This window comes from Phallusia mammillata, chromosome 3 (assembly GCF_965637545.1).
Source record: "Phallusia mammillata chromosome 3, kaPhaMamm4.hap1.1, whole genome shotgun sequence".
Classification (NCBI taxonomy): Eukaryota; Metazoa; Chordata; class Ascidiacea; order Phlebobranchia; family Ascidiidae; genus Phallusia; species Phallusia mammillata.
In genome coordinates this window covers 8,599,121-8,621,166 of record NC_137254.1, presented here as the reverse complement: position 1 = coordinate 8,621,166, position 22,046 = coordinate 8,599,121, and the positions used below count along the sequence as shown (strand labels likewise).

The 22,046-nt window shown below is 37.1% G+C and overlaps 1 protein-coding gene and 1 long non-coding RNA gene across 2 annotated transcripts; one reads left to right on the top strand and one right to left on the bottom strand.

The window, feature by feature from the left end:
- Nucleotides 1-1,915: 1,915 nt before the first annotated feature.
- Nucleotides 1,916-5,513, top strand: LOC145220311 (uncharacterized). The gene has a single exon (XM_080087560.1). It carries the CDS (start codon nucleotides 3,407-3,409, stop codon nucleotides 4,868-4,870), a length of 1,464 nt encoding a protein of 487 aa, XP_079943686.1. The 5' UTR covers nucleotides 1,916-3,406; the 3' UTR covers nucleotides 4,871-5,513.
- Nucleotides 5,514-6,412: 899 nt separating this feature from the next.
- LOC145220320 (uncharacterized) lies at nucleotides 6,413-7,930 on the bottom strand. The gene is made up of 2 exons (XR_013858099.1): nucleotides 7,460-7,930; nucleotides 6,413-6,793 (listed from the first exon to the last, which is right to left on the bottom strand). It is a non-coding gene; the product is annotated as an uncharacterized LOC145220320 (long non-coding RNA).
- Between the last annotated feature and the right edge of the window lie 14,116 nt (nucleotides 7,931-22,046).

Sequence of the window (22,046 nt, the reverse complement as noted above, 5' to 3'; positions counted from 1 at the left end):
CTTTCAAATTTAGTAAACATAAACAGGTGCCCTAAAAGTCACGAATCCCAATGGTTTTATTGCTGCCAAACAACGCCTGGTTTCTGCACAAACTAACTTACGTTGGAATGAACTAAACTGCAGTTATGAGAATCACAGCATATACCAAGTCATACTTCCTTCTTTAAATAACCACCGTCTGGATACTCTTCCTTATTGTAAAGCGGATCGTTCTGACAATCGACTGAAACACTGAAGTGAAACTCTGCAACAATTGTGCACCAAAGTTACGTCAAAGACACATATGTCACTGTGCCTTTGTTTCGAATTGAACAGAAAATTTAGATTTATCAAGGTTTAAATCATGGAGTTCAACCGCTTGGTATATGGGTTCGGTCCAAGTCTTGAAAACCAAACAATTGCCTCTCAAAGACTTGCTTGGTCGATGCTAAACACAACTAAACTATCCCTTTCTTGACTTTAGCAATGTTTGCCTATGGTTATTCACACAACAAGTACAATATTCGAAGTAAAAATGCACGGGTTATGTATATGTTGGCAAGTCTCACTACGTGTGCCAAAAGCAACTATGTTTAATTCTGGTCTTTACTCCACTGCAACACAACATGGATTTTCCAAACTTGTCAATCACCCAACCAGACTTAATCAGATTCTTTACTGGATTGTAATCATATTCTTTACTGGATAACGTTAAATAAACAAATTTATTTACTGACTGGATTGTAATTTACTGGATTGTAATCATATTCTTTACTGGATAACGTTAAATAAACAAATTTATTTACCTTTGGACTCACTTCCCCCTAAAATTAATTTTGCAAGTGTAGTGCATTGTTTGCGAGCACGAACGATATTAAAAAGAAGCGAATGGTATGATGCAATACCTATGATGACGTAACACACATTCTGATTAATGACGTACGTTGCAAAGTTTTGAGTTTATCAGTTTAGAACAGAGCCACATTGCTTGCAGGCCCTGACGCAGCCTTTCCCAAACCAGCGCTCGCGAGGCGACTTTGACAAGACCGCAAAGGGTTCATGTCTTCCCACGATCCTATTTGTATTCAGATTGTGCTACTGTTTCATTGCAAAATTATGAAAAATATGAAAGTGTATTATTTACAAACTAATAAATACGTTCACTCGTCAATGAGAACAAACAAAAGCAAGTTGGCCATTGGAAATTTTATTAAACTTACTTTTAAAAGCGACAACAAAACACAAAACATTAATCAAAAGTAACATGTATCTGAAGAATTATAGGCAGGGTTGTGTAGCAAGTCATGTTAGTCGAGTCTCAAGTCAAGTCAGTGGGGGTTCGAGCAGTGCCGGATTAAGGGTCTGCTGGCCTGTGGGCACATTTCATAAATGGCCCGAAAATCAGGGTCGACTCAGTCTAAGTCATACCTAGCTAACAAAATCATCCGTGTTTAGATTGATTCAACGTTGACAACGCCACGTTTGTTTCGTTGCGTCACTTAACGGAAATGCGAATTCATCAAAAATCAAGTGGCAACATGTTTCAATTCCTCTTTTTTCAAACAATCTTTGCCTTCAATTCGTCACGAAAAACAGAATTATTAGTTTAAAAAATAACTATTTTGAAATCATGACTAAATTTCTATTGATTTTAAAATGGTCTTGATTTTTGACTTGCCTGTAGGCAGGTGCCTTCTTTGCCTAACGGTTAATCCAGCATTGGGTTCGTGTCTGAGAATAATACTCGCGGTTGATCGCTTGCTCTGATTTAAAACGAGTCAATTGCTTCCTGTATTACGGAATCGTACAAAAGTCGGCTACGGCTATACAGTTAATGCTGTTTTAATTCATCATGTACGCGCAGCAACTAGATTGAAGTGTTTTACAGTAACGAGACAAAGCTGGTGTGCACAAGGTGTGGTTTTTGGATAAAAGTTCCTATTTCTGCCATGCTAAAACACACAGATTTAATGTATGCCTGATGTCAATTATACTGCAAAAATAGGTTTGGATATTTTACCAGTGCCAGTGGAATACTTCAACTTACTGGTTTGACGCATTTTCTGTCCAACTTAATGACGCTTGTAATCGGACACACAGGAAAAGGAAATTGTTGCATAGCTGACTGCCACACTGCGAAACCAGTTGATGCCGGTTAGCGTATGGCTTCAGTCTAGAATTCGGCTTTGCAGGTATTTGAAAGCGCATGGTATGGTTGTTTTAGTATCGTCTTTAGATAAACGTTATAATTCGTCTGAAAGGTTATCAGCAATAGCTTAATGACAGATAGAAAGGTTTTCAAGTTTTCATTTTAATTTAGGATTGAAAGGAATTAGGTGTGTGGTTATGCAAACATACCGACCAGTAGAAATGACACAGGCATATGAAACCACAAAAGAAATCTGAAATGTAGCGATCTCACTTTATATGTTTGTTGTTGTAGATAATTGATCCTTGGCACATGAAGTAACTAAAAGTTAATATGTGCGCCCGAAATTATTTCCGAATAATACTTGTATCAGTACATGTTTGTTTTCACGTACGATTTTCGGGACATGATCTTAGATATATAGAGTTGTTTCGATCGGAAAGTTTACATCGGATCATACAAGATGCTAGGGTGAATATCTTACACGATATTTGGCGAATCTACTCGCTTAAACCAAACATTACCTGCAGTTTTCTGAGATTAAACTATGAAAAACTATCGTGTAAAGTCATCGTTTTACCAATGACACGCTTAAAGAAACATACATATTTATTCTTAAACGACTTAAAGTAAACGGCGATTAGGCAATGTATGGTAGCATTAGGGAATTGATTGTTTTAATCTGTGGATTTGAGTGTCAGTCATTTTACTATTCTTATTGGTTATTTGAGAATCCTACGTCAGGCCTCGCCTAGATTGCATTACTGTTGACATTTGATTTCTGCCAAGCACATATTGCAGAATACGCAAACATCAATTCTACCCATGTAAACACGTTAAACAAAAACTTTTGTGATAACCAATAACTACACTATATTTCTGGTATACTATGTTTGATTCGAAGATAGCCCTAGTATAGGGTTTGACTGGTCGAGTGGGTAAACTCGAACTTAGATTGTATGACCGACTGGTTAAAGTGATGTGTGGATCAATATATTTTTGGTAAATAATTAGTTAATTGAAAATAGCTGCGCAACTTTGCCACGTTATAAACAAAGTAGGCCTAAAGAGCCCTAATTATGGATAAGTGGTAAACGCACTGAGCTACACAGTTACTTCATTGGCGCAATACAGCACTAGACTGGCTAGTAACTTTAATGGAGACAATAATTGCCCAATTTTACATACTTTTCAACATATCATTCTTGTTTGTTAAAAATGTTTAATTGTAACACAGCCACATGTTGACTAACACTAAAGAGAAACCTCTTCGATGTGATGTTTGTAAGAAAGACTTCAGCGACCATGGATTTTAGTAAAAACATGTTGATTCACAATAACCAAAAACTTTATCGATGTGAAGTCTGTGAAAAAATATTTCGCCGAAGTGGAAATTTTAAAGCCCACATGTTAATACACACCAAAGAGAAGCCTCATCAATGTGATGTTTGTGAAAAACGATTTCGCCAAAGTCAAAATCTGAAAACACACATGATCATACACACCAAGGAGAAACCACACCGCTGTGACATTTGTGAAAAAAAGTTTGCCTATCGTCAAGTTTTAAAAACACACATGTTGACACACACCAATGAGAAACCACACCGCTGTGACATTTGTGAGAAAAAATTCAGGGTACTTGGAGAGTTGAAAAAACACATGTTGATTCACACTAAACAAAAACCTTATCGCTGTGATGTTTGTGAAAAAAGATTTAGCCAAATTGGAAGTTGCAAAACACACATGTTGACACACACAAATGAGAAATCTCATCGATGTGATGTTTGTGAAAAACGTTTTCGCAGAAGAGAACATCTGAAAAAACACATGATTATACACACCAAGAAGAAACCACACCGATGTGACATTTGTGAAAAAAGGTTTGCCCATATTGGAGTTTTAAAAAGACACATGTTGACACACACCAATGAGAAACCTCATCGCTGTGATGTTTGTGAAAAACGATTTACACGAAGTGAAAGTTTAAAGATACATTTGCTGATTCACACCAACGAGAAACCTCATCGCTGTGATCTTTGTGAGAAACGATTCAGCCAACTTGGAAATTTGAAATTACACATGCTGGTTCATACTAAAGAAAAACGTTTTCGATGTGATATTTGCGGAAAAAGATTTGGCCGAGGTGCAGCTTTGAAATATCACAAAATGATTCACACCAATGAGAAACCGCATCAATGTGTTGTTTGTGAGAAAAGATTTCGCCAAATTGCCAGTGTGAAAACACACATGTTGACACACACCAATGAGAAACCGCATCAATGTGTTGTTTGTGAGAAAAGATTTTGCCAACTTGCAAGTGTGAAAACACACATGTTGACACACACCAATGAGAAACCGCATCAATGTGTTGTTTGTGAGAAAAGATTTTGCCAACTTGCAAGTGTGAAAACACATATGTTGACACACACCAATGAGAAACCGCATCAATGTGTGGTTTGTGAGAAAAGATTCCGCACTCTTGGAAATTTGAAAAATCACATGTTGACACATACCAATGAGAAACCGCATCAATGTGATGTTTGTGAAAAAAGATTTGGACTACTTGCACGTTTGAAAACACACATGTTGACACACACCAATGAGAAACCGCATCGATGTGTTGTTTGTGTGAAAAAATTCAGCCAACTTGGGAATTTGAAAAGACACATGATGACACACACCAACGAGAAACCACATCGATGTGTTGTTTGTGAGAAAGATTCAGCCAACTTGGGAATTTGAAAAGACACATGTTGATTCGATGTTTTGCTTTTTCTTCATCATCCAACTAATTCCATTAATCACACATTGTTATTCAACTGTTTGCGTTAACTTTAAGTTGTAGTCGTCAGACGAAGAATGCTCCTTCACCGGAGCGTACTACCGTTCTGGTACGCATAATAAATGTTGATTAAAAGGTTATTTTTTAATTATTTATGACATGAAAAAACAAACATTTGCAGATAATATCAAAACTCAGTGAAACTTAAATTGTTGATGACTTGATTTCATCACAATGTCACTGTGCCAAAAAAACATAAAATTTGATAGCGTTACTGATTAACATTTGTGCTAACGGGGCTGACCGCTATGCAAAAGGGGGTTTACACGCACTGTAGGCCTAATCTTAAAACGCGCACATGACAACACTATATTTGTATTTGTAATGAAACTCGGCATTTGAAGTGAGTTTAGTAAACTTGTTGTCTCTTTTGCTCCAATGGTTTAGTTAAAAAAATTGGTTTTGAAAATAACACGCTGTCGCTGCACGAGCCCATCGTGAAAAAAAACACAATCTTTCATTTTGAATAAACGGGTTTGGAGTAGGGCTGCCTCTTTAGACACCTTTATTTTAAGTGAATTTCATTAAATTTATCCAACCTGATTCCGATTGGTTTATTTGAAGGTACTGTTTTTGATTACCGCACCTCAAGTACAGTACAGCAAAACGGTACGTTTCGATTTTGACGTTTGGTACGGTACGGTGTCAAACATCTTGGAACAATGTACGTGGTACGGCCAACGCAACACGAGCCGTACTGCCATCCTAGGTTGTGTAACAAAACCAAGTTAAATCAAACCTTCATTTTGCCATAAAAAAGCTATAAAACTTATAGGCCTATGACCTCTTGTAGATTTTGTTTGCATGTAGCCATGCCCTTATTGTCGAGTAAAATTAACACAATAACCACTGTAACGTCACAATCACTCTTAGTCAAACCTACTTTACAAAATAAAATTCGAATACGTGAAAGTTAAATATGATGGAATAAAAAAAATATAAACGTGAAAGTCAAATATGATGGAAACTTTGTATTCGAAAAACATTAAAACCTGACATCCATTCAAAACCTTGTTCCTGTTAATTAAACAAAATCTAAAAAAGTTGAGCTTGTATTTTCTAAAAATCATGCTTTGGACTTTTTGTAAAGTTCTAAAAGAAAATAAAAGAAACTCAAAAATGCCAGTGTGTTTTGTAACTCCGAACCTGTTTTTAATACTTGTTTGACTTTAACCTATCCAGATGTATAAGTTATCATTTTGAAGTAAGCCTCACAGGACCGATTCTGTAGAAAAAATACAATATATGGTCAAAACGCACATGTAATTACCGAAACAAAACAACCTACAAATTGATAATTTAGACTTTATATTAGAGCAATGCATGCAGATGTTTTCGGTAATAAATTAATCAGTTTAGACAACAGGTGTAAACAAATGAAATTTTAAGATTAAAAGACCTTTCAACCTTTCGTGTTCAAGATTGGATATTAAACGCTCCAGAAGTTTTGGTTGCCTGTTTATTTCGATTCGACACTGAGCGATCCACGCACATCAGTTCAATGCACTACAACGGAGAATAGAAGAAAAGTAGGATGAATGCTCGGCTCAACTACTACGAATTAACTTCCTAATAGCACAATGCAAGAAAAAAATCATAACACAGTATGAAAAACAATATACACAAATTTTGAAGAAAAAGACAACATTCGGTTGACATCGATAAACAATACGATACGCTTTTATAAACGAATTGGCTTAACATTCGCGTTTCTGGAAGTTGTTTTTCTATGCAGTGTGTTGAGTTGTACATCAACAGTGGTATGGTGAAAATTGAATGTCCTCCTTCTCTGAACAATACGAAACGACATCCAAAATTCATATCTGAAACAATAAAAAAATTAACGACAGTATTCACAGAAAAACAAAGCTATATTGGAGTTTGCTTTGTGCCGGAACAAAATTTAGGTGTTTGCAAGATAAAATCACAAAACGTCACTAATGAAATATCGCTTCCACTTTATATGTATGAATGCTTCACAGTGCAACAACTTCGCTGAATAGGAGGTAGCAATGTTCGTCATATATAATGGCTTTGAGTGGCAGCCGCGACCAGTATAGTCCTATCTGGCTTATAATAAGTGAGGACAACCTGGTCTAGAATCATAAGGTATTGTGTAGCCAATTCGAAAGCCATCTCGCCAGTAAAGCTGCATGAACTTTTAAATAAGTGTCATTACAGAACAGGCGCATCGCGCAGCAATATAGGGCATTCAGCCTCTGCAATGTAGGGGGAAATCATAGCTCAAGTAATGGCCGAAATGCCTAAAGCCAGAGAACCTGGATCGGTATTCGTCCCGGGAAGTTTCCTTAAAAAGCGTCTTGAACTCGAGCAGAGTGGCGCGTTTTTAAAGTGGCATTCAGCACATGTGGCAGATTAGAGGGCTGGATGTATTTTGTTTTGACATTTATTGTTGTGACTTTCCTAATACAAGGTTTACGTAACCCACTGTGTATAGTTTGGAACATAACAGTCAGCTTAAAATATACTTTGTCCATTTTCATTCACAACTTCTCAGTTTCATTTGTGGCGCCATAGAGAGTTGCTTCCAGGTTCAACTTCCGCTTGACGTCATAACCGTCTTGCCGCAGAAACGCATCAAAAAACAAATTGAGTAATAAAATCTCTATTACAAGGGACAAGAAAAATGAAATTAAAGTGTCTGCGCAAGAAATAAACCGTTTTTTTATCCAAACTTAATTCCCGCTCAACCACTACGAAAAAAAGCATCAAGCAAATAGATGATAAGCTGCAGATGGTGCATACTGTTTCGACAGTGCACGCAGGCTAAAAAGTGATGCCTCACCTATTCTGTTCGATGTCACAACTGGGATTAAACCACAGAGGAAACTGAACCAAAGTGAAGTCGACTCACTGTCACAGTTTCTCAATGTATATTTGTGAAATTTTCGTTTCCTGACAAACTGGTTTATTGCTCACTTTGTCAAATAATAACTACTGTCTACCTTAGCTTCCACATTTCCTTTAAGGACAGTGATGGAAATAAGGTTCAATAAAATTGCAGCGGTTTTTTGTTGTGCAGACACTTTCATTTGTTTTTTCTTGTCCCTTGCAATGGAGATTTAGTTATGACGTCACAGTCAAGCGGAAGTTCAACCAGGAAGCAAACTGCATATGACGCCACAAATGAATGGTTGCACATCTTGCGTCGTTGGTTTTATGCACATGAGGAGCTAGGTTAACTAGGGTTTTGTAGATTCCAGTATATTTATAAGGTGTGCAGTCACGAAACGCAGGCGGATTTTAATATAACGCAACTTCAACGCGTTCATATAACTAATGTCAAGCACAGTGTATCTGTTCACTAAGATAAACTCTACACTTGTCCACACATACATAACCCGTGCATTCTTATGCCCACTTTTGTACTTGTTGTGTGAGGAACCATAAGCAAATATTGCATTAGTCAAGTAAATGGTAAGGTATAGTGTAGTCGTGTCTATTATCAGCCAAGCAACTTATTGAGAGGAAAATTTCAAAACCTGAATCGAACCCATATAGTAGGGATGCCCAACCCGTCGATCTCGAACTGATATCAAGTGGAGCGCGAGGGATGCAGAAAATATATAGTTGTTTTGTAATACGTTTTTGAGTCTTTGTACATGGATGACTTTTATATAACAGAATTGCTCATCGAATTATGTTTGTTCACACTACAAATACTCAGAAGGCTCACTGTTACGTCACAAAAAAGAATAGTTACAGGGGTAATTGTAACTTTGTACTGATATTTCATCTCTTTATTTCAATTAAATGGGTGCTTTGTTCTAACCTTTTTCTCAATATTATATTTTAAAGGTTAGTATTAGATCAAGTTTATGAACAGCGTTCATTGCACTGTAAAACATATAATACCCAGACAATGATGAAACGCAAAACTTGGTTGGAAAAATTATCCTTGCTAATCAACACATAGTCTTACGTCAGTGTGTCTCGTCAGTGTGTTCGGGTTGAATTCGACACATACGTCAGTGTGCCTTTGTTTCGAGTTCAACCCGAAATTTAGATTTGTCAAGATTTAAGTCATGGAGTCGAACCGCTTGCTGTATTATATTGCTAATTTTTATTGAAATGGTAGATCCCGAGAGTTTAAATACCTTAAAAGTCGATCTTGAGTCAAAAAAGGTTGAGCACCCCTGCCATATAGCAAGCGGTTCGACTCCATGACTTAAATCTTGACAAATCTAAATTTCGGGTTTAACACGAAACAAAGGCACACTGACGTATGCGTCTCTGACGTAACTCTTATGCACAAGTGTTGCAGAGTTTCACTTCAGTGTTTCAGTCGATTGTCAGACCGATCCACTTCACAATAAGGAAGAGTATCCAGACATTGGTTATTTAAAGAAGGAAGTATGACTTGGTATATGCTGTGATGCACATAACTGCGGTTTAATTTATTCCAACGTTAGTTGGTTTGTGCAGAAACCAGACGTTGTTTGGCAGCAATAAAACCATTGGCATTCCTGACTTTTAGGGCACCTGATTATGTGTACTAAATGTGAAAGTAATTTCTCTCTTATCCATTCACCTAGGCCTGGTTACAATAGGTTTTGACATTTTGAACACTTAGTCTTATATTGATTTAGAAACGTAGTGCATGTTTTGGATTTTGCTGAACCTTGAAGATCGATTCAAACGCTTCCAATCCCGCAGAAATCGAAGAAAAAACAAAGAATGCAACGAAATTTCATCCTCAAAGAATTGCTTGGCTGGTGATAGACACAACTGCACTATGCTTTAGAATAAACGGGATATGTATGTTTTGGCAAGTGTAGCGTCTATCTTAGTGAACATTTTCACTGTGCTTGACATCAGTTTTATGAATGTGGGTTACAATGAAGGATCAACGTATTCATGTCAAGCTTTAATGAAAGTAATTCCCATGATTCTAGGATTTAGTTTATGCACAGTTTACTCATTTCTGTGGTTCAAACAACGTTGCTTCTATAAAACGTACGCTTTTGAATCACCTTTACAAAGCTTGGATTGAAGTACTAAGTTGGTCAAGCATTGTCTTTTTGAGTTTGGGCGTAGTTATTTCTTGCATTGGATACTCTATTACACAAAGATTTCAATCATTCGGGTATGGTTGTAAACGTGTTGACAAAAATGTTAAGTGACCTTGGATAACGGGAGGTGCAATTGATTTTGGAGGCCAATGCTTGCTTTTATTTCTTTTCCTTGATCCATTGAAATGTGCCCAGCAAGGAGTAAATGACATTGCCGGGTTACAATGATAAAATGAAGCGCTTTCTTGTCATTTCTGTGCATTTCAACCCATATTTTAGCAATCATTGTCAGTAATAATTTGGACGTAGAGCTGTTTGCAGCAGCAACTAGTTGCAACCTAGTAGCTCTTGTTTTAAGGTTTGAAACGTGGAAAGAAATACTGAAGTATCCTTTGTCACTTTTCACAAGACGGGAAATAGTTGATATGAGTTGAGTTCAGTTGAGTTTACTTCGCTTGGTGAAAGAAAACATAGCGACACAATAGCGCTAAAACAATCACCAAGCCGGAAATAGCTGCGCAACGTTATTAAGCGCAAAACAGTAAAGGGCACAATTAGTGGATGATACCAAAACGCGCTGCAGCTACACCGTATTATAAAGCGTTATGTGACCGGGGCTGAAAAGAAAGTGAGGTTGGCGCAGTGATGGAAAATACGACTGGGGAGGGAACGTTGTTGGGACCAGTCGCGGGGGCCCTATTAACTAACCACTCGTATTAGGGAAAGAAGGTGGGGTTCGACAGGAAAAGAATCCACCGAAAGAAACCCTGTCGGATAGTTTCAAGCGCCGTAAGTAAGAACACACACAACGATGACAATAATTTAAAAAACTACATTAGGATTATTATTGAATTCTTAATTAGGGGTTATGTTTTTGAAATAGAGTCATTCACATTAAATGACATTAAAGATAATAATAGTTTAAAGGGATAAATAAATAGATAAATAAACAATAGATATCAAAACAAAATTAACCTACAAAAAAACGAAAAACATAAAAACACCAAACAAAAAGAAAAAGGCACAGCATAGAAGTTGATTGACAGCACGTGACGTCACTGACGGTTGTTCAACGGACGCAAGATATCCCCGTAACAAGAAACAGCAGCAGGTGACCAGTTCCACAATATATGCAATATCTACCCAAGACCTCAAGACGTTATTACATTAAAAAAAAATAGTGGTTGTGTAGACAACAAAGTGAAAAAACACAGCAAGTTCCTGGGTGATATTTCAGTATTGTAAATAGTGCACTAAGTCATGCAGTGAAATGTACAATACATAAGGCGGCGTGACCTTAACGTTAGAAGGGGTGACGTCAGTGTTATGAAAAACAAAAGACAGATGTGCAATCTGTGGTACGTCGACAACTTTAGTAACGAAAATACATGTTTACTTTCCGCAATTGTCAAAAAAAATATTGTGGTTTATCAAGTGTGCGTTGATAAGCCAGACTTTGTGGGGGCATTCCAGAAAACTAGAAAAGCACTTCGCTTAGAACCAAATGGCCACATTCCAGTTGTTTTGTTGCTGTAACATCATGCACACAAAAAAGAAGTGATAATGGTAATAAATTGTCTTGTAGAGTTTGTATTACTAACTTCTGGAATACTATTCCATATTTTTGGGCCAATGAACTGCATCGATTGCTGATTTGTATACGTGCCATAATAAGGTATAAGGTATTTGGAGTTGGCACCCGTGGTGATGCTTGGAGTGTTAATTTTGAAGTGGTCAGCAAATGCGGATGGAAGCATATCATTATTATGCTTGAACATAAATGTGAATATCGCACAGTGAATTGTATATTTTTATGACATTATTGTCCACATTGACTAATTGCATGTGATTTAAAACACACTAGTTTTGTATGATAGTTTTCCGTTGCATTTTTTTGTCTGTTAAAACGACCTATTGTCGTATTTTTTGCTATGTCTGTGAGTATTTTCGGTTTCTACTTGCCTTATTGTGTATGTGGTCTTACTAGAAATAAATTTCACTGCACAAACATCCGAGTATTTTTGATGTTCGGATCGACTAACATTCCACAGTTGTATTAGTAAACTGAAGTGGCTATTGTTTGAGACTCAACCTCCTGCGTACCGCGTACCACCTCACAACCTTTTCCTGCGGTAACAGGAGAGTTTCCGCGACTCACGCTCCACCAACTGTGCTACACAGGTTCAGCGGTGAACTCGTCGTATCAAAAGCTTTAAAAACTTCTAAATCCTACCCCTTTTTAGATCCTAAATAATAATTAAGCTTTCTGCGTCACCTATTGAACTTTAGCTCAATTTGGGTCTGCCGTTAGGTGTAGTGTTGTTATCTCCACCATAGGAACCTAGTTTAGTTTTTTGGTTTCTTTTTTTGTACTTATTTACTTGACCTGGGGGTAACTCCGCTAAATTCGAATCACAATCACCGTCATCTGCCTCGTGTGCGGGGCATGACACCTTCGTAGTAGGGTGTCAGTAGGTTTAGCGCAAAAGGAATTTTCAATGTGTGTTGTGATCGCTGGTCTGCACGAACGCTTACAGGTTGATCCCAGTTTTGAATCTATGTTTATAGGTAGATATTTATTTCTGTTTTCGGCCGAATCCCTCCACAGGGTGAAATTTTCTAGCCCATTTTTGCCAATAATGTAATGTTTGAGAAACTGGTTTCATTTTCGACCTGCAACGTTTCTAGGTAGCCTTTTTAGTCTAAATTATCTATTTGAGCTGTCATAAAAACGCCACTAAATTTAGAGTATAATCTTACGTTAATGTAGACTATATCATCTAGTTTATTTTATTATTGCGTGAGTTCACTAATTCGCTTATTGCTTTTTGTGTAAGAACGAACTTTTAGTTAATTCTATAAACCAAACCTAGATCCACTCCACCAAGTGATTTTAATAAAAGAAAGCACACAAACAATTATTATACACAAGACATAATGCTAATACATACAACTGCCAAAACCACAGTAATCTGGCATTCAGTTCTAAAGAAACTGCATTCAACAAGCATACAACTTCACAGGCAACAACAGGGCAATCAGTCCAGCATATACACGCTGGACGATTGCCCGAGGATAACACTCTCCGTTTCGCAACGAAAGGAACGGTATCAATACTATGTCGTAGGTATGTGAAAGCAAGAAAGAGCGATTACATGAAAAACGCCAATACAAGAGAATGATGAGAGTTACACAATTAAACAGAATTAGTGGGCTATCGTTCATTTGAAGCACGACATTTAGTAGCTGAATTTGGCAGCGTTTACGCCATAGAAATTTCTCCCTAGTGTACAGCGTTGGTCAGTGAATTGACCTGTCCTGAGGGTAAATTGCAAGACGTCTTGTTTCAGGTTGTTAGGAAACCGATTATAGTTTGTTGTAATCAAACGTGTTGGTTTTAAACCCAACACGACCCTTCTGGGTTTTTTTCAGGTGCAGTTTTAAGTTGTCAAGACGTGTAAAGTAACTTTTACAAACTTTGCATTGAATCGTTGTTTTTTTTGCCGAAATCTATTCCTCAGTGTCTTTCCAATGTTGTCAAACGAGCATACTTTACTCGCATTTGTCACACTGGACAAGCTGTGCCGTTTTAAAATGATAAATTCTTTTTCCACAAGAGGGACACTTAAATGACTTTGCTTCATTGTGAGTCGTCATTTGTTGTTCCAAACCAAACAGCTCAGGGCTGATGTCAACCAGAACAAGCAAAATTAAGTTGGCCAGCGGAAATTTCAGTGAACTTACTTTTAAAAACGACAGCAAAACAAAAAGCATTAATCGAATGTCACATGCCTATGAATAATAATCGGAATGGTTGGGTAACGAGTCCGATTTGCCGAGTCTCAAGTTAAGTCAGTGCAGTTTAAGTCGAGTTTCGGTATAGTACTCGTGGCTGATCGCTTGCTCTGGTTTGAATTGTTTCCTGGAATCGTACAAAAGTCGCAGATACACAAGTGAGTACTGTTTTAATTCCTCATGTACGCACAGCAACTAAATATGTCAGCACAGACAAGGTGATTATACTGCAAAAACGATTTGGCTATTTTGCCAGTGCTAGTGGAATACTTAAACTTGTTTATTTGACACAGTTTCTGTCCTAAATAATTGACGCTTGTAACCGGATACGCGGAAAAAGGAAATTGTTGCACAGCTGACTGCCATATTGCAAAGCCAGTTGATGCCAGTCAGCTTATAACTTCAGTTTAAAAATCGGCTTTCCAGATATTTGAAAGCGCATGTATTGATTGTTTTATTATTTGTCTTTAGATAACGTTATAATACGCCCAGAGTTAGTCAACCCAAGCTTAATGTCAGATCGAAAAGTTTTGAAGGAGCATTAAGTTTTCATTTTATTTTTGAGTAGAATTTAGTGTGGGGTTGGAAATACATCGACTCGCAGAAATGGCAAGTATATGAATCCATAGAAGAAACTAAGTTGTTGGCAACCTTTAGTTGGCAACCCTGATTTTCGGGCCACTTATAAAATGTGCCTACAGGCCAGCAGACCCTTAATCCGGCACTGTGTAGTGCGTACGAATTTCTGGGTGAATCTTGAACATATAGAGTTGTTACAATGGGAAAGTTTACATTGGATCATGCAAGATGCTAGGGTAAATTTTTTTTGGATTTATTCATTTAAATTGTAAATTGGAATTGATCCCAAGTTCAACACATCTAAAAATAGAATGTTTAGAGTAAATGTTCAATACTGAAATCTCTCATTTTTTGTAAATGAAAGGACAGCCCCTCGTTTCTAAGTACTTTTTAGTTTTGTTTTATCAGCAGTACATTTAGTCAGGTTGTTGTCGACCAAATTGATAATTTGTTATTTTACTTACTTTGCACGATTCGACAACTTAACGCTGCATTTTGAAAAAAACAACAACCAGGGTCGAATGGTGGATAAATGCTAAACTCGCTGCACTGCATTGGCGCTATTTATAGTACATTTACGAGACTGGCTAGTAACCTCAGTGGAAGCAATAATCTCATTGGCAAGTCAACATTTTTCGCTTAAAAAAGTTCAGATCAACCCATGCCGTGTAATATGCTGATATGCAAAAATTACTGAACGCAAATTTGTGACTTTCATGTTTTTGTAACGTAATATTCTTGTTTGTTGATTATTCAATTGTAACAGACACACATGTTGTCGCACACTAATGAGATGCCCCATCTAAGTTTGTGCGAAAAACGTTTGTAGAAGTTTAAAACCACAAATGTTAACACACACTAAAGACAAGCCTCATCGGTAGAGCTACTAACACAAGAACTCACAGGACAGGCCTGCTAATATCCGATAGGTGGCGCAACGGAACATAAGCGTTTGTAATGGCAGAAAAATGCTGTGACCAGGGCAGGAACTTGGCCGAGGGGTCCAGCGCGCCTGACCCATATACAGACACAAAAAATCTTGATCGGGATTCGTCCCGAAGTTTCCCGGGTTCGAAACCCGTGAAAAAAAATGTTGTCAGCAATTTGCTGAGTCAGAACTACGATAAGTTCAGATATCAATATCTTCTGCTATCCGGATAGCGGATATTTTGAATTTAGCAATCCGGTTATAATATAACATCATCCAACTGTGACAGAGATTAAGTTTTCATTTTTATAGTTGTCTAGCACATAACAAATTTACGCATTTACAACATTTACTGTTTTTCTGGGAGGCTAAAATCTGACAACAACAACAACAACACAAAATCACGATACTCGGACCGGGAAGTTTGAACAATCATCTTCACAAACCTGAAAGAGGTTTTTTACCTGCAAACTTCCAACAACAAATTCAGAGGAATACCGAATTGTCTTGTTTCCAACGTGACATTTATGAGATGAGCTTTTCATTGAACAACCAAACGTAACGTTTGCGAATCAATATAGACGTACAAAATGAATCCAAGTCAACTCATGCTAATGAAACCTCATCGATGTGAAGTTTGTGAAAAGAGAGGGAATTTGAAAACACACATGTTGACACACAGTAAAGAGAAACCCCATCGATGTCTTGTTTGTGAAAAAACTTTTACTCAGATTGGAACGTTAAATAGACACATGTTGGTACACACTAAAGAGAAGCCACATCGTTTTTGCATTAAATGAACCGTCAATATCATTTTGTTTTGCGACAGCTAAGTTTAAGACAACTAAATGTTGTGTAAAACTTTGGAAACATCGGTGCTCTTTTTAGAAGTCTATAATAGAAAAAAACTCTCAAACATGAGAAACAATTTTATTATCGGATAAAATGTCAGTATAATATTCTCAAGCGCTTAGCGGAAACGTTTAGAACGGCGCTGCGTTTGAGCGTGTAATTTGTAACATACGTGGCCCTCGCATGCATGTTATTTTTGATTTTATCCGACCCGTCGCGAAAAAAGTACCGAAAGGTGTTCGTGTACCACCAGGATGCCGTTGGGTACTACTGATGGCAAAAACACGCATGCATTGCCAAGAACTCTACAAATTAAAAGTCGAAACGTCGTGAAGTTTTTATTCACAAATATTGGCTTGTATTTAGAACGTGCATTGTCCACAAATATCGGTTTTATTAATCTTACAACTAACGTCACTGTGTTACCAGAAGATGAACCTCGAAGTAAACTCTCTATGACGCCACAAATGAATCGGAATTTCGTTTTAAAAAAATTAGGAAGTAGGTTTATTTGGGGTTTAGCTCACGTACCTCATGCAGATAGTACAAATTTAAATGCAAATCAACAGCAATATGAGAAAGGCGTTCGCTTTGCTGCATTTAAAAAAAATGAAAACATTTTGCGGCCTTTATGTTTGTCCAATAATAATGACCAATTAATCAAACTATATGATTGTCCCATGAATAAATTGTATTGTTACATCATAATTTTTGCAAAAAAAACAAAACGTATTTCGTTTAACGCTACGTTGTTGTTTTTTGTCAAATCAAACGTTTTTAGTGCAGACACTTCAATTTCTTGTTTCTTGTATCCTTGAGATAGAGATTTAATTACTCTTCAAAAGCAGTTTGTTGTGTTATATTGCGTTTCTGCGGTAAACACGTCAAAGTTAAGCGGAAGTTCAATCAAGAAGCAAACTCTCTATGACGCCACTAATGAATGGTTCCAATTCTCGTGCCATTGGTAATATGCAAATAAGGAACTAGGTTTATCCGGGGGTTAGTAGATTATTAATTGTGCAGCCACGAAATGCTGGGGATCTCATACGAAAACAGATAAATAATCATCTTGAATTCAAATTACGCAGGCGAATTTTAATGTAACGCAACTTTAACTTATTCATGTTGAAACGTTTGAATTAAGTTATTAGTTCATTCAATCAATGTCATAATTTACGAACACCACTGTGGAACGTTTTTCGCTCCGATCATTAACAATACCCTGAAATTTGTGCAATTGAGTTGTTTCTGGCAAGGAAACCGAAAATAAAACAGCTAACGAAATCACTTGACACGACAATAGATCAAAAGAAAAACTAACCAGCAGAAAATTATGACACAGAATTTGGATGCATGAAAACACAAGCAATATGGACTTATAATAATCTAATAAAAAATAAACAATTCACTGTTAGATATCAACTGTTTCACGTCCTTTAAAAAGTGACAGAGGATATTTCAATGTTTCTTTCCACGTTTCGAACGTTAAAACAAGAGCTACTAGGTTGCAAGTGATTGCTGCTGCAAACAGTTCTACGTCCACATACATTTTAACAATGATTGCTCCAATATCGGTTGAAATGCAAAGTAGGAACATAAAAGCGGTCCTTTTTATCATTTGTAACACGGCAATGCCATTTACTCCTTGCTGTTCGCATTTAAATGGATAGAGAAAAAGGAATAAAAGTAAGCACTGGCCTGCAAAATCAATTGCACCTCCCGTTATCCATGGCCACCTAATACTTTCATCAACATCTTTACAACCATACCCAAACGACTCAGATCTTTGTGTAATAGAGTATCCAATGCAAGATGTAAATATGCCCAAACTCAGAAAGACAATGCTCGACCAACTTAGTGCCTTAATCCAATCTTTGTTAAGGTGATTTAAAGAAGAACTTTTATAGAAACAGTATTGTTTAAACCACAAAAATGTGTAAACTGTACAGAAACCAAAACCTAGCATCACGGCCATAATTTGTAATAAAGTTTGACATGCGTGCATTGATTCTATAATATAACCAACATTCAACATAACTATGTCAAGTAGAGTGTATATGTTTACTACGATAGACGCTACACTTGTCAACATATACATAACCCGTGCATTCCTATCTCCACTTTTGTACTTATTGTGTAGGGAACCATAGGCAAATATTGCAATAGTCAAGTAAATGGTAAAGCATAATGCAGTTATGTCTATAATCATCCAAGCAATTCTTTGAGAATGAAATTTCATTGAGTTCTCGGTTGTATCTTCGATGTCTGTGAGATTGGAAATATATGAGTCCATCTTCAAGTTTCAACAAAATCAAAAACGTATACTACGGTTCTAAATCAACACAAGGGTTTAATGTTCTGTCTGTATAGTCAATGCATTCAATCATAATTGAATATATGGCCTATATAAGCAGAAAAAGCCAAGTTATTTGTATTTCGTAAATATAAAAATGGATCTGAAAAGTCTTAAAGTTGTTGTTGCTGCCAAACCAAGACTGGTTTCAGCACAAACTAACTAACGTCGGACAATGCAACCACTGTTATGAGCATCACAACACGTACGAAATCATACTTCCTTCTACACACAGACGTCTGGATTTCTGTTGCCTGTTTCGGGTTTCGGTTCGGTTCGCGCAAAATATCAGGTCCGTCCAGGTTTGCGTTTTGGAAACTAGTTTTTTATTCCATTTTGTTTAATTTTAATTCTACTTATTATCTACACCAGTGGTTTTCAACCTTTTTTAAGTCACGACCTATTTTAGCAACCAAAAGTACCTTGTAACAATCTTTTGGCACTTGCATTGAGTCATCTTGTGTGTTGCGACGCAATGAAGGACATGCCTGATTATTGTAATGGTCATAATGGAACACAAAGTATCTACACGGAACTTCAAAATGGATTTGGCTCTGCACTGCGCGATACATTATAATTCGTCTTCAGTAATGTTTAAACTAGCAATTTCGTACTAAGTAACTGACATGTGTGGCTTTCGCCAACATTGCTTATGACTCAACTTTTTACTAGCTTACTTTTGAACCTGCAATTCTCAGTTGGTAAAACGCGAGTCTCAGGGAGGGCTTTTGTTTTTGGTTTATGAATCCCACCACAGGCTATATTTTTCTATCCTATGCCATAGCTTTGATGACCGGCGAGATTCGGAGTAATGCCTTCAATTGGCTTTTTTAAAGAAAATTACATAATGACAAAATTAGAAAATCGAATTAAAAGCCCTTTATCCAGCAGGAGATCATGTAGAACGACGATGCTTCTTAAGTGACGAAAAGAACAATGTGCTTCACAAGCTCAGCAGGAGTTTCATCACGAAAACGAGAGACAACACAACGTACCAAATCTCTATGCCAAAATAAAACATAGATATCACAGTCGTATAACACCCTATTTCACTAAATTGCCTTTCTAATGCAACCTTTCTAAAAACTGTTTGAATTAAAGTATGTAGATACAACCGCACTCTGTACGTTAACAATGGGGTTAAAGTTAGTGTCGCAAACATGTTTGAACCAAACGGACTCGACTCGGATCTAAGTATAGGGTTGGAATTTCGGGGCAACATAAAATATCGGGGCCGGGATGTCCCGGGATTTTTTCTTTTCAATCCTTGGATTTCCGAACGACGAACGGTGTTTGTGCAATTAATTGATTGTTAGCAAGACTCCATACGCAATGCGACAAGTAGAAACCGAAAATGCTGATAGAAATAGCACAACACGACTATAGATCGTTTCAAGTGACAAACTATGTAACAGAAAACAACAATACGAAAATAGGTTGCATGCAAACACAAGCAATTAGTATTAGTCAATGCGGACTTACAATAATGTTATGAAAACCAAACCATTCATTTTTGATATGAACTGTTTCGCGTCTTGTGAAAAGTGACAAGGGTACTTCCATATTTGTTCCATATTTCGAACGTTACTACAAGAGCTAATAGGTTGCAATTGATTGCTGGTAAAAATAGCTCTACATCCAAATACCTACTGACAATACGTTGCTGTTCTATGAGCATTTTCGGTTTCTACTTGTCGCACTGTGTATGAAGTCTTGCTAGAAATAACTTAATAGCTCAAACATCCTGGTATTGTTGGTATTCAAATCAACAAATGTTCCACAGTTGTATAGGTAGATTGAAGTACGGCTATTGTTTACGGCTTAACCTTACTTATACTTATCGTAGCACCTATCGCTGCGTGCCACATAAAAATAGGTACAACAACATACAACCCTGTTTCATGACTAACCTAGCATGTTTCTGAACTAGTAAAGTTAGCAATTCTAAAACATGGTCCAAGACACAAGTTTAGCCCGAAAGAGGGCTGGTCAGTTGGGTTAGTTGAGTTGCAATACTTGATCTGACTTACATTGTGTATGACAGAAATGAATTAGGTTTAAGATGTGTTGTATTAGTACAGGTTTGAGATGAGTTGTAAGTCCTAAGCGACCGTCTGCGTTTGATTTTAAATCGAAATATACAAGAAAAGAAGAAAAAACTAACAAACAAAAAGCAGAAACGTTTGATATACGATTCGTCAAACAACTAAACGACTCACAACACGAAGATCTGACATAACTACATGTACCAACACACTAACCAAAACTCAAAAAATATGTCGAAATTCGAAAACACAACACACGGCATTTTTCGATTTCAGCAACCGTTGCTCAACTGCGTATGCTTTGAGCCTGACATTAGTTTCGTTACAAACCGTGTAAGAATGTCATCTTAATGGTATTTAATGCAGCGACAACGATAGTACGGTAAGCAGCAAATTTCATCAAAAAGTACGGTACGTAGCTACGGTACGCAAAGAAAGCTGGAGGTACTTCACTGGAGTGTACCACCGTACCAAAAGCGTACCGTGCCACGATACTGGTACGCATAATAAATGTTGATCAAAGGGTCATTTTTGCATCGTTACCATTTGCAGATTATATCAAAATTGTTCAAAACTAGAATTTTAGTTGTTTATTATATAATGCTATCACAATGTACCTGTACCAAAATAGTGCTCAAAAAAGTTTATGACGTAACTGCTACATATTTTGTGCTTACGACCCGTAAGTTACGGGCCGATCGTTATGCAATAGGGGGGTTACACGCACTGTAGGCCTATTATTAAAACGCGCAGATGACAAGAACAGAGGTTAACTCGGCACTTGTCATTTATTCTCAAGTTAGTTAAAAAAGCTAGCTAGTATTGTTGTCTCTTCCTTCGCAATGATTTTAAGAAACATGCTGTTGAAATTTATGCATGGCCGCTGCACGAGCTATCGTAGAAAACACAGCAACCTTTCATTTCGAATAAGCTGGTTGTAGTGGGGCAGCTTGATTCAAAGATTTGTCCTTATTTTTGACTCGAGTTCTTATTTTGTCTTATTTTTAACAATTACTAGTAAAATCCCCGCTACAAGTAGCTTAAAAGTAAACCTAGAAGACCTCAGCCGTTGTGAGATGCAAGTATTTTCTACGAACAAAGAGTTGCTGAAACAGATTGTTCCAGGGCAAAAAAATATGACATGTGATATGTCATGGTTCGTATAAATGCAAAGATTTGTTCAAGAACGTTTGTTTCGTTTGGTATGAAATTTGGATTTTTCGATTGTCCTTATTTTTGGTTTCAAGTCGATGGCTACCCTGTTTAGAGTTTAGACACCGCATGTCATAAAATGTATCCAACCTCATCCCGATTGGTTTATATGAAGGCACGGTACGCAAATTTTCGTACCGTACCTCAAGTACAGTACGGTGGTATGGTACGTTTACATTTTTGACATTTGGTACGGTACTGTGGTACGGTACGATCTAAGTAACGAGGTACGTGGTACGGTCAATGCAATACGTACCGTCCCGTACTGCCATCCTTGGC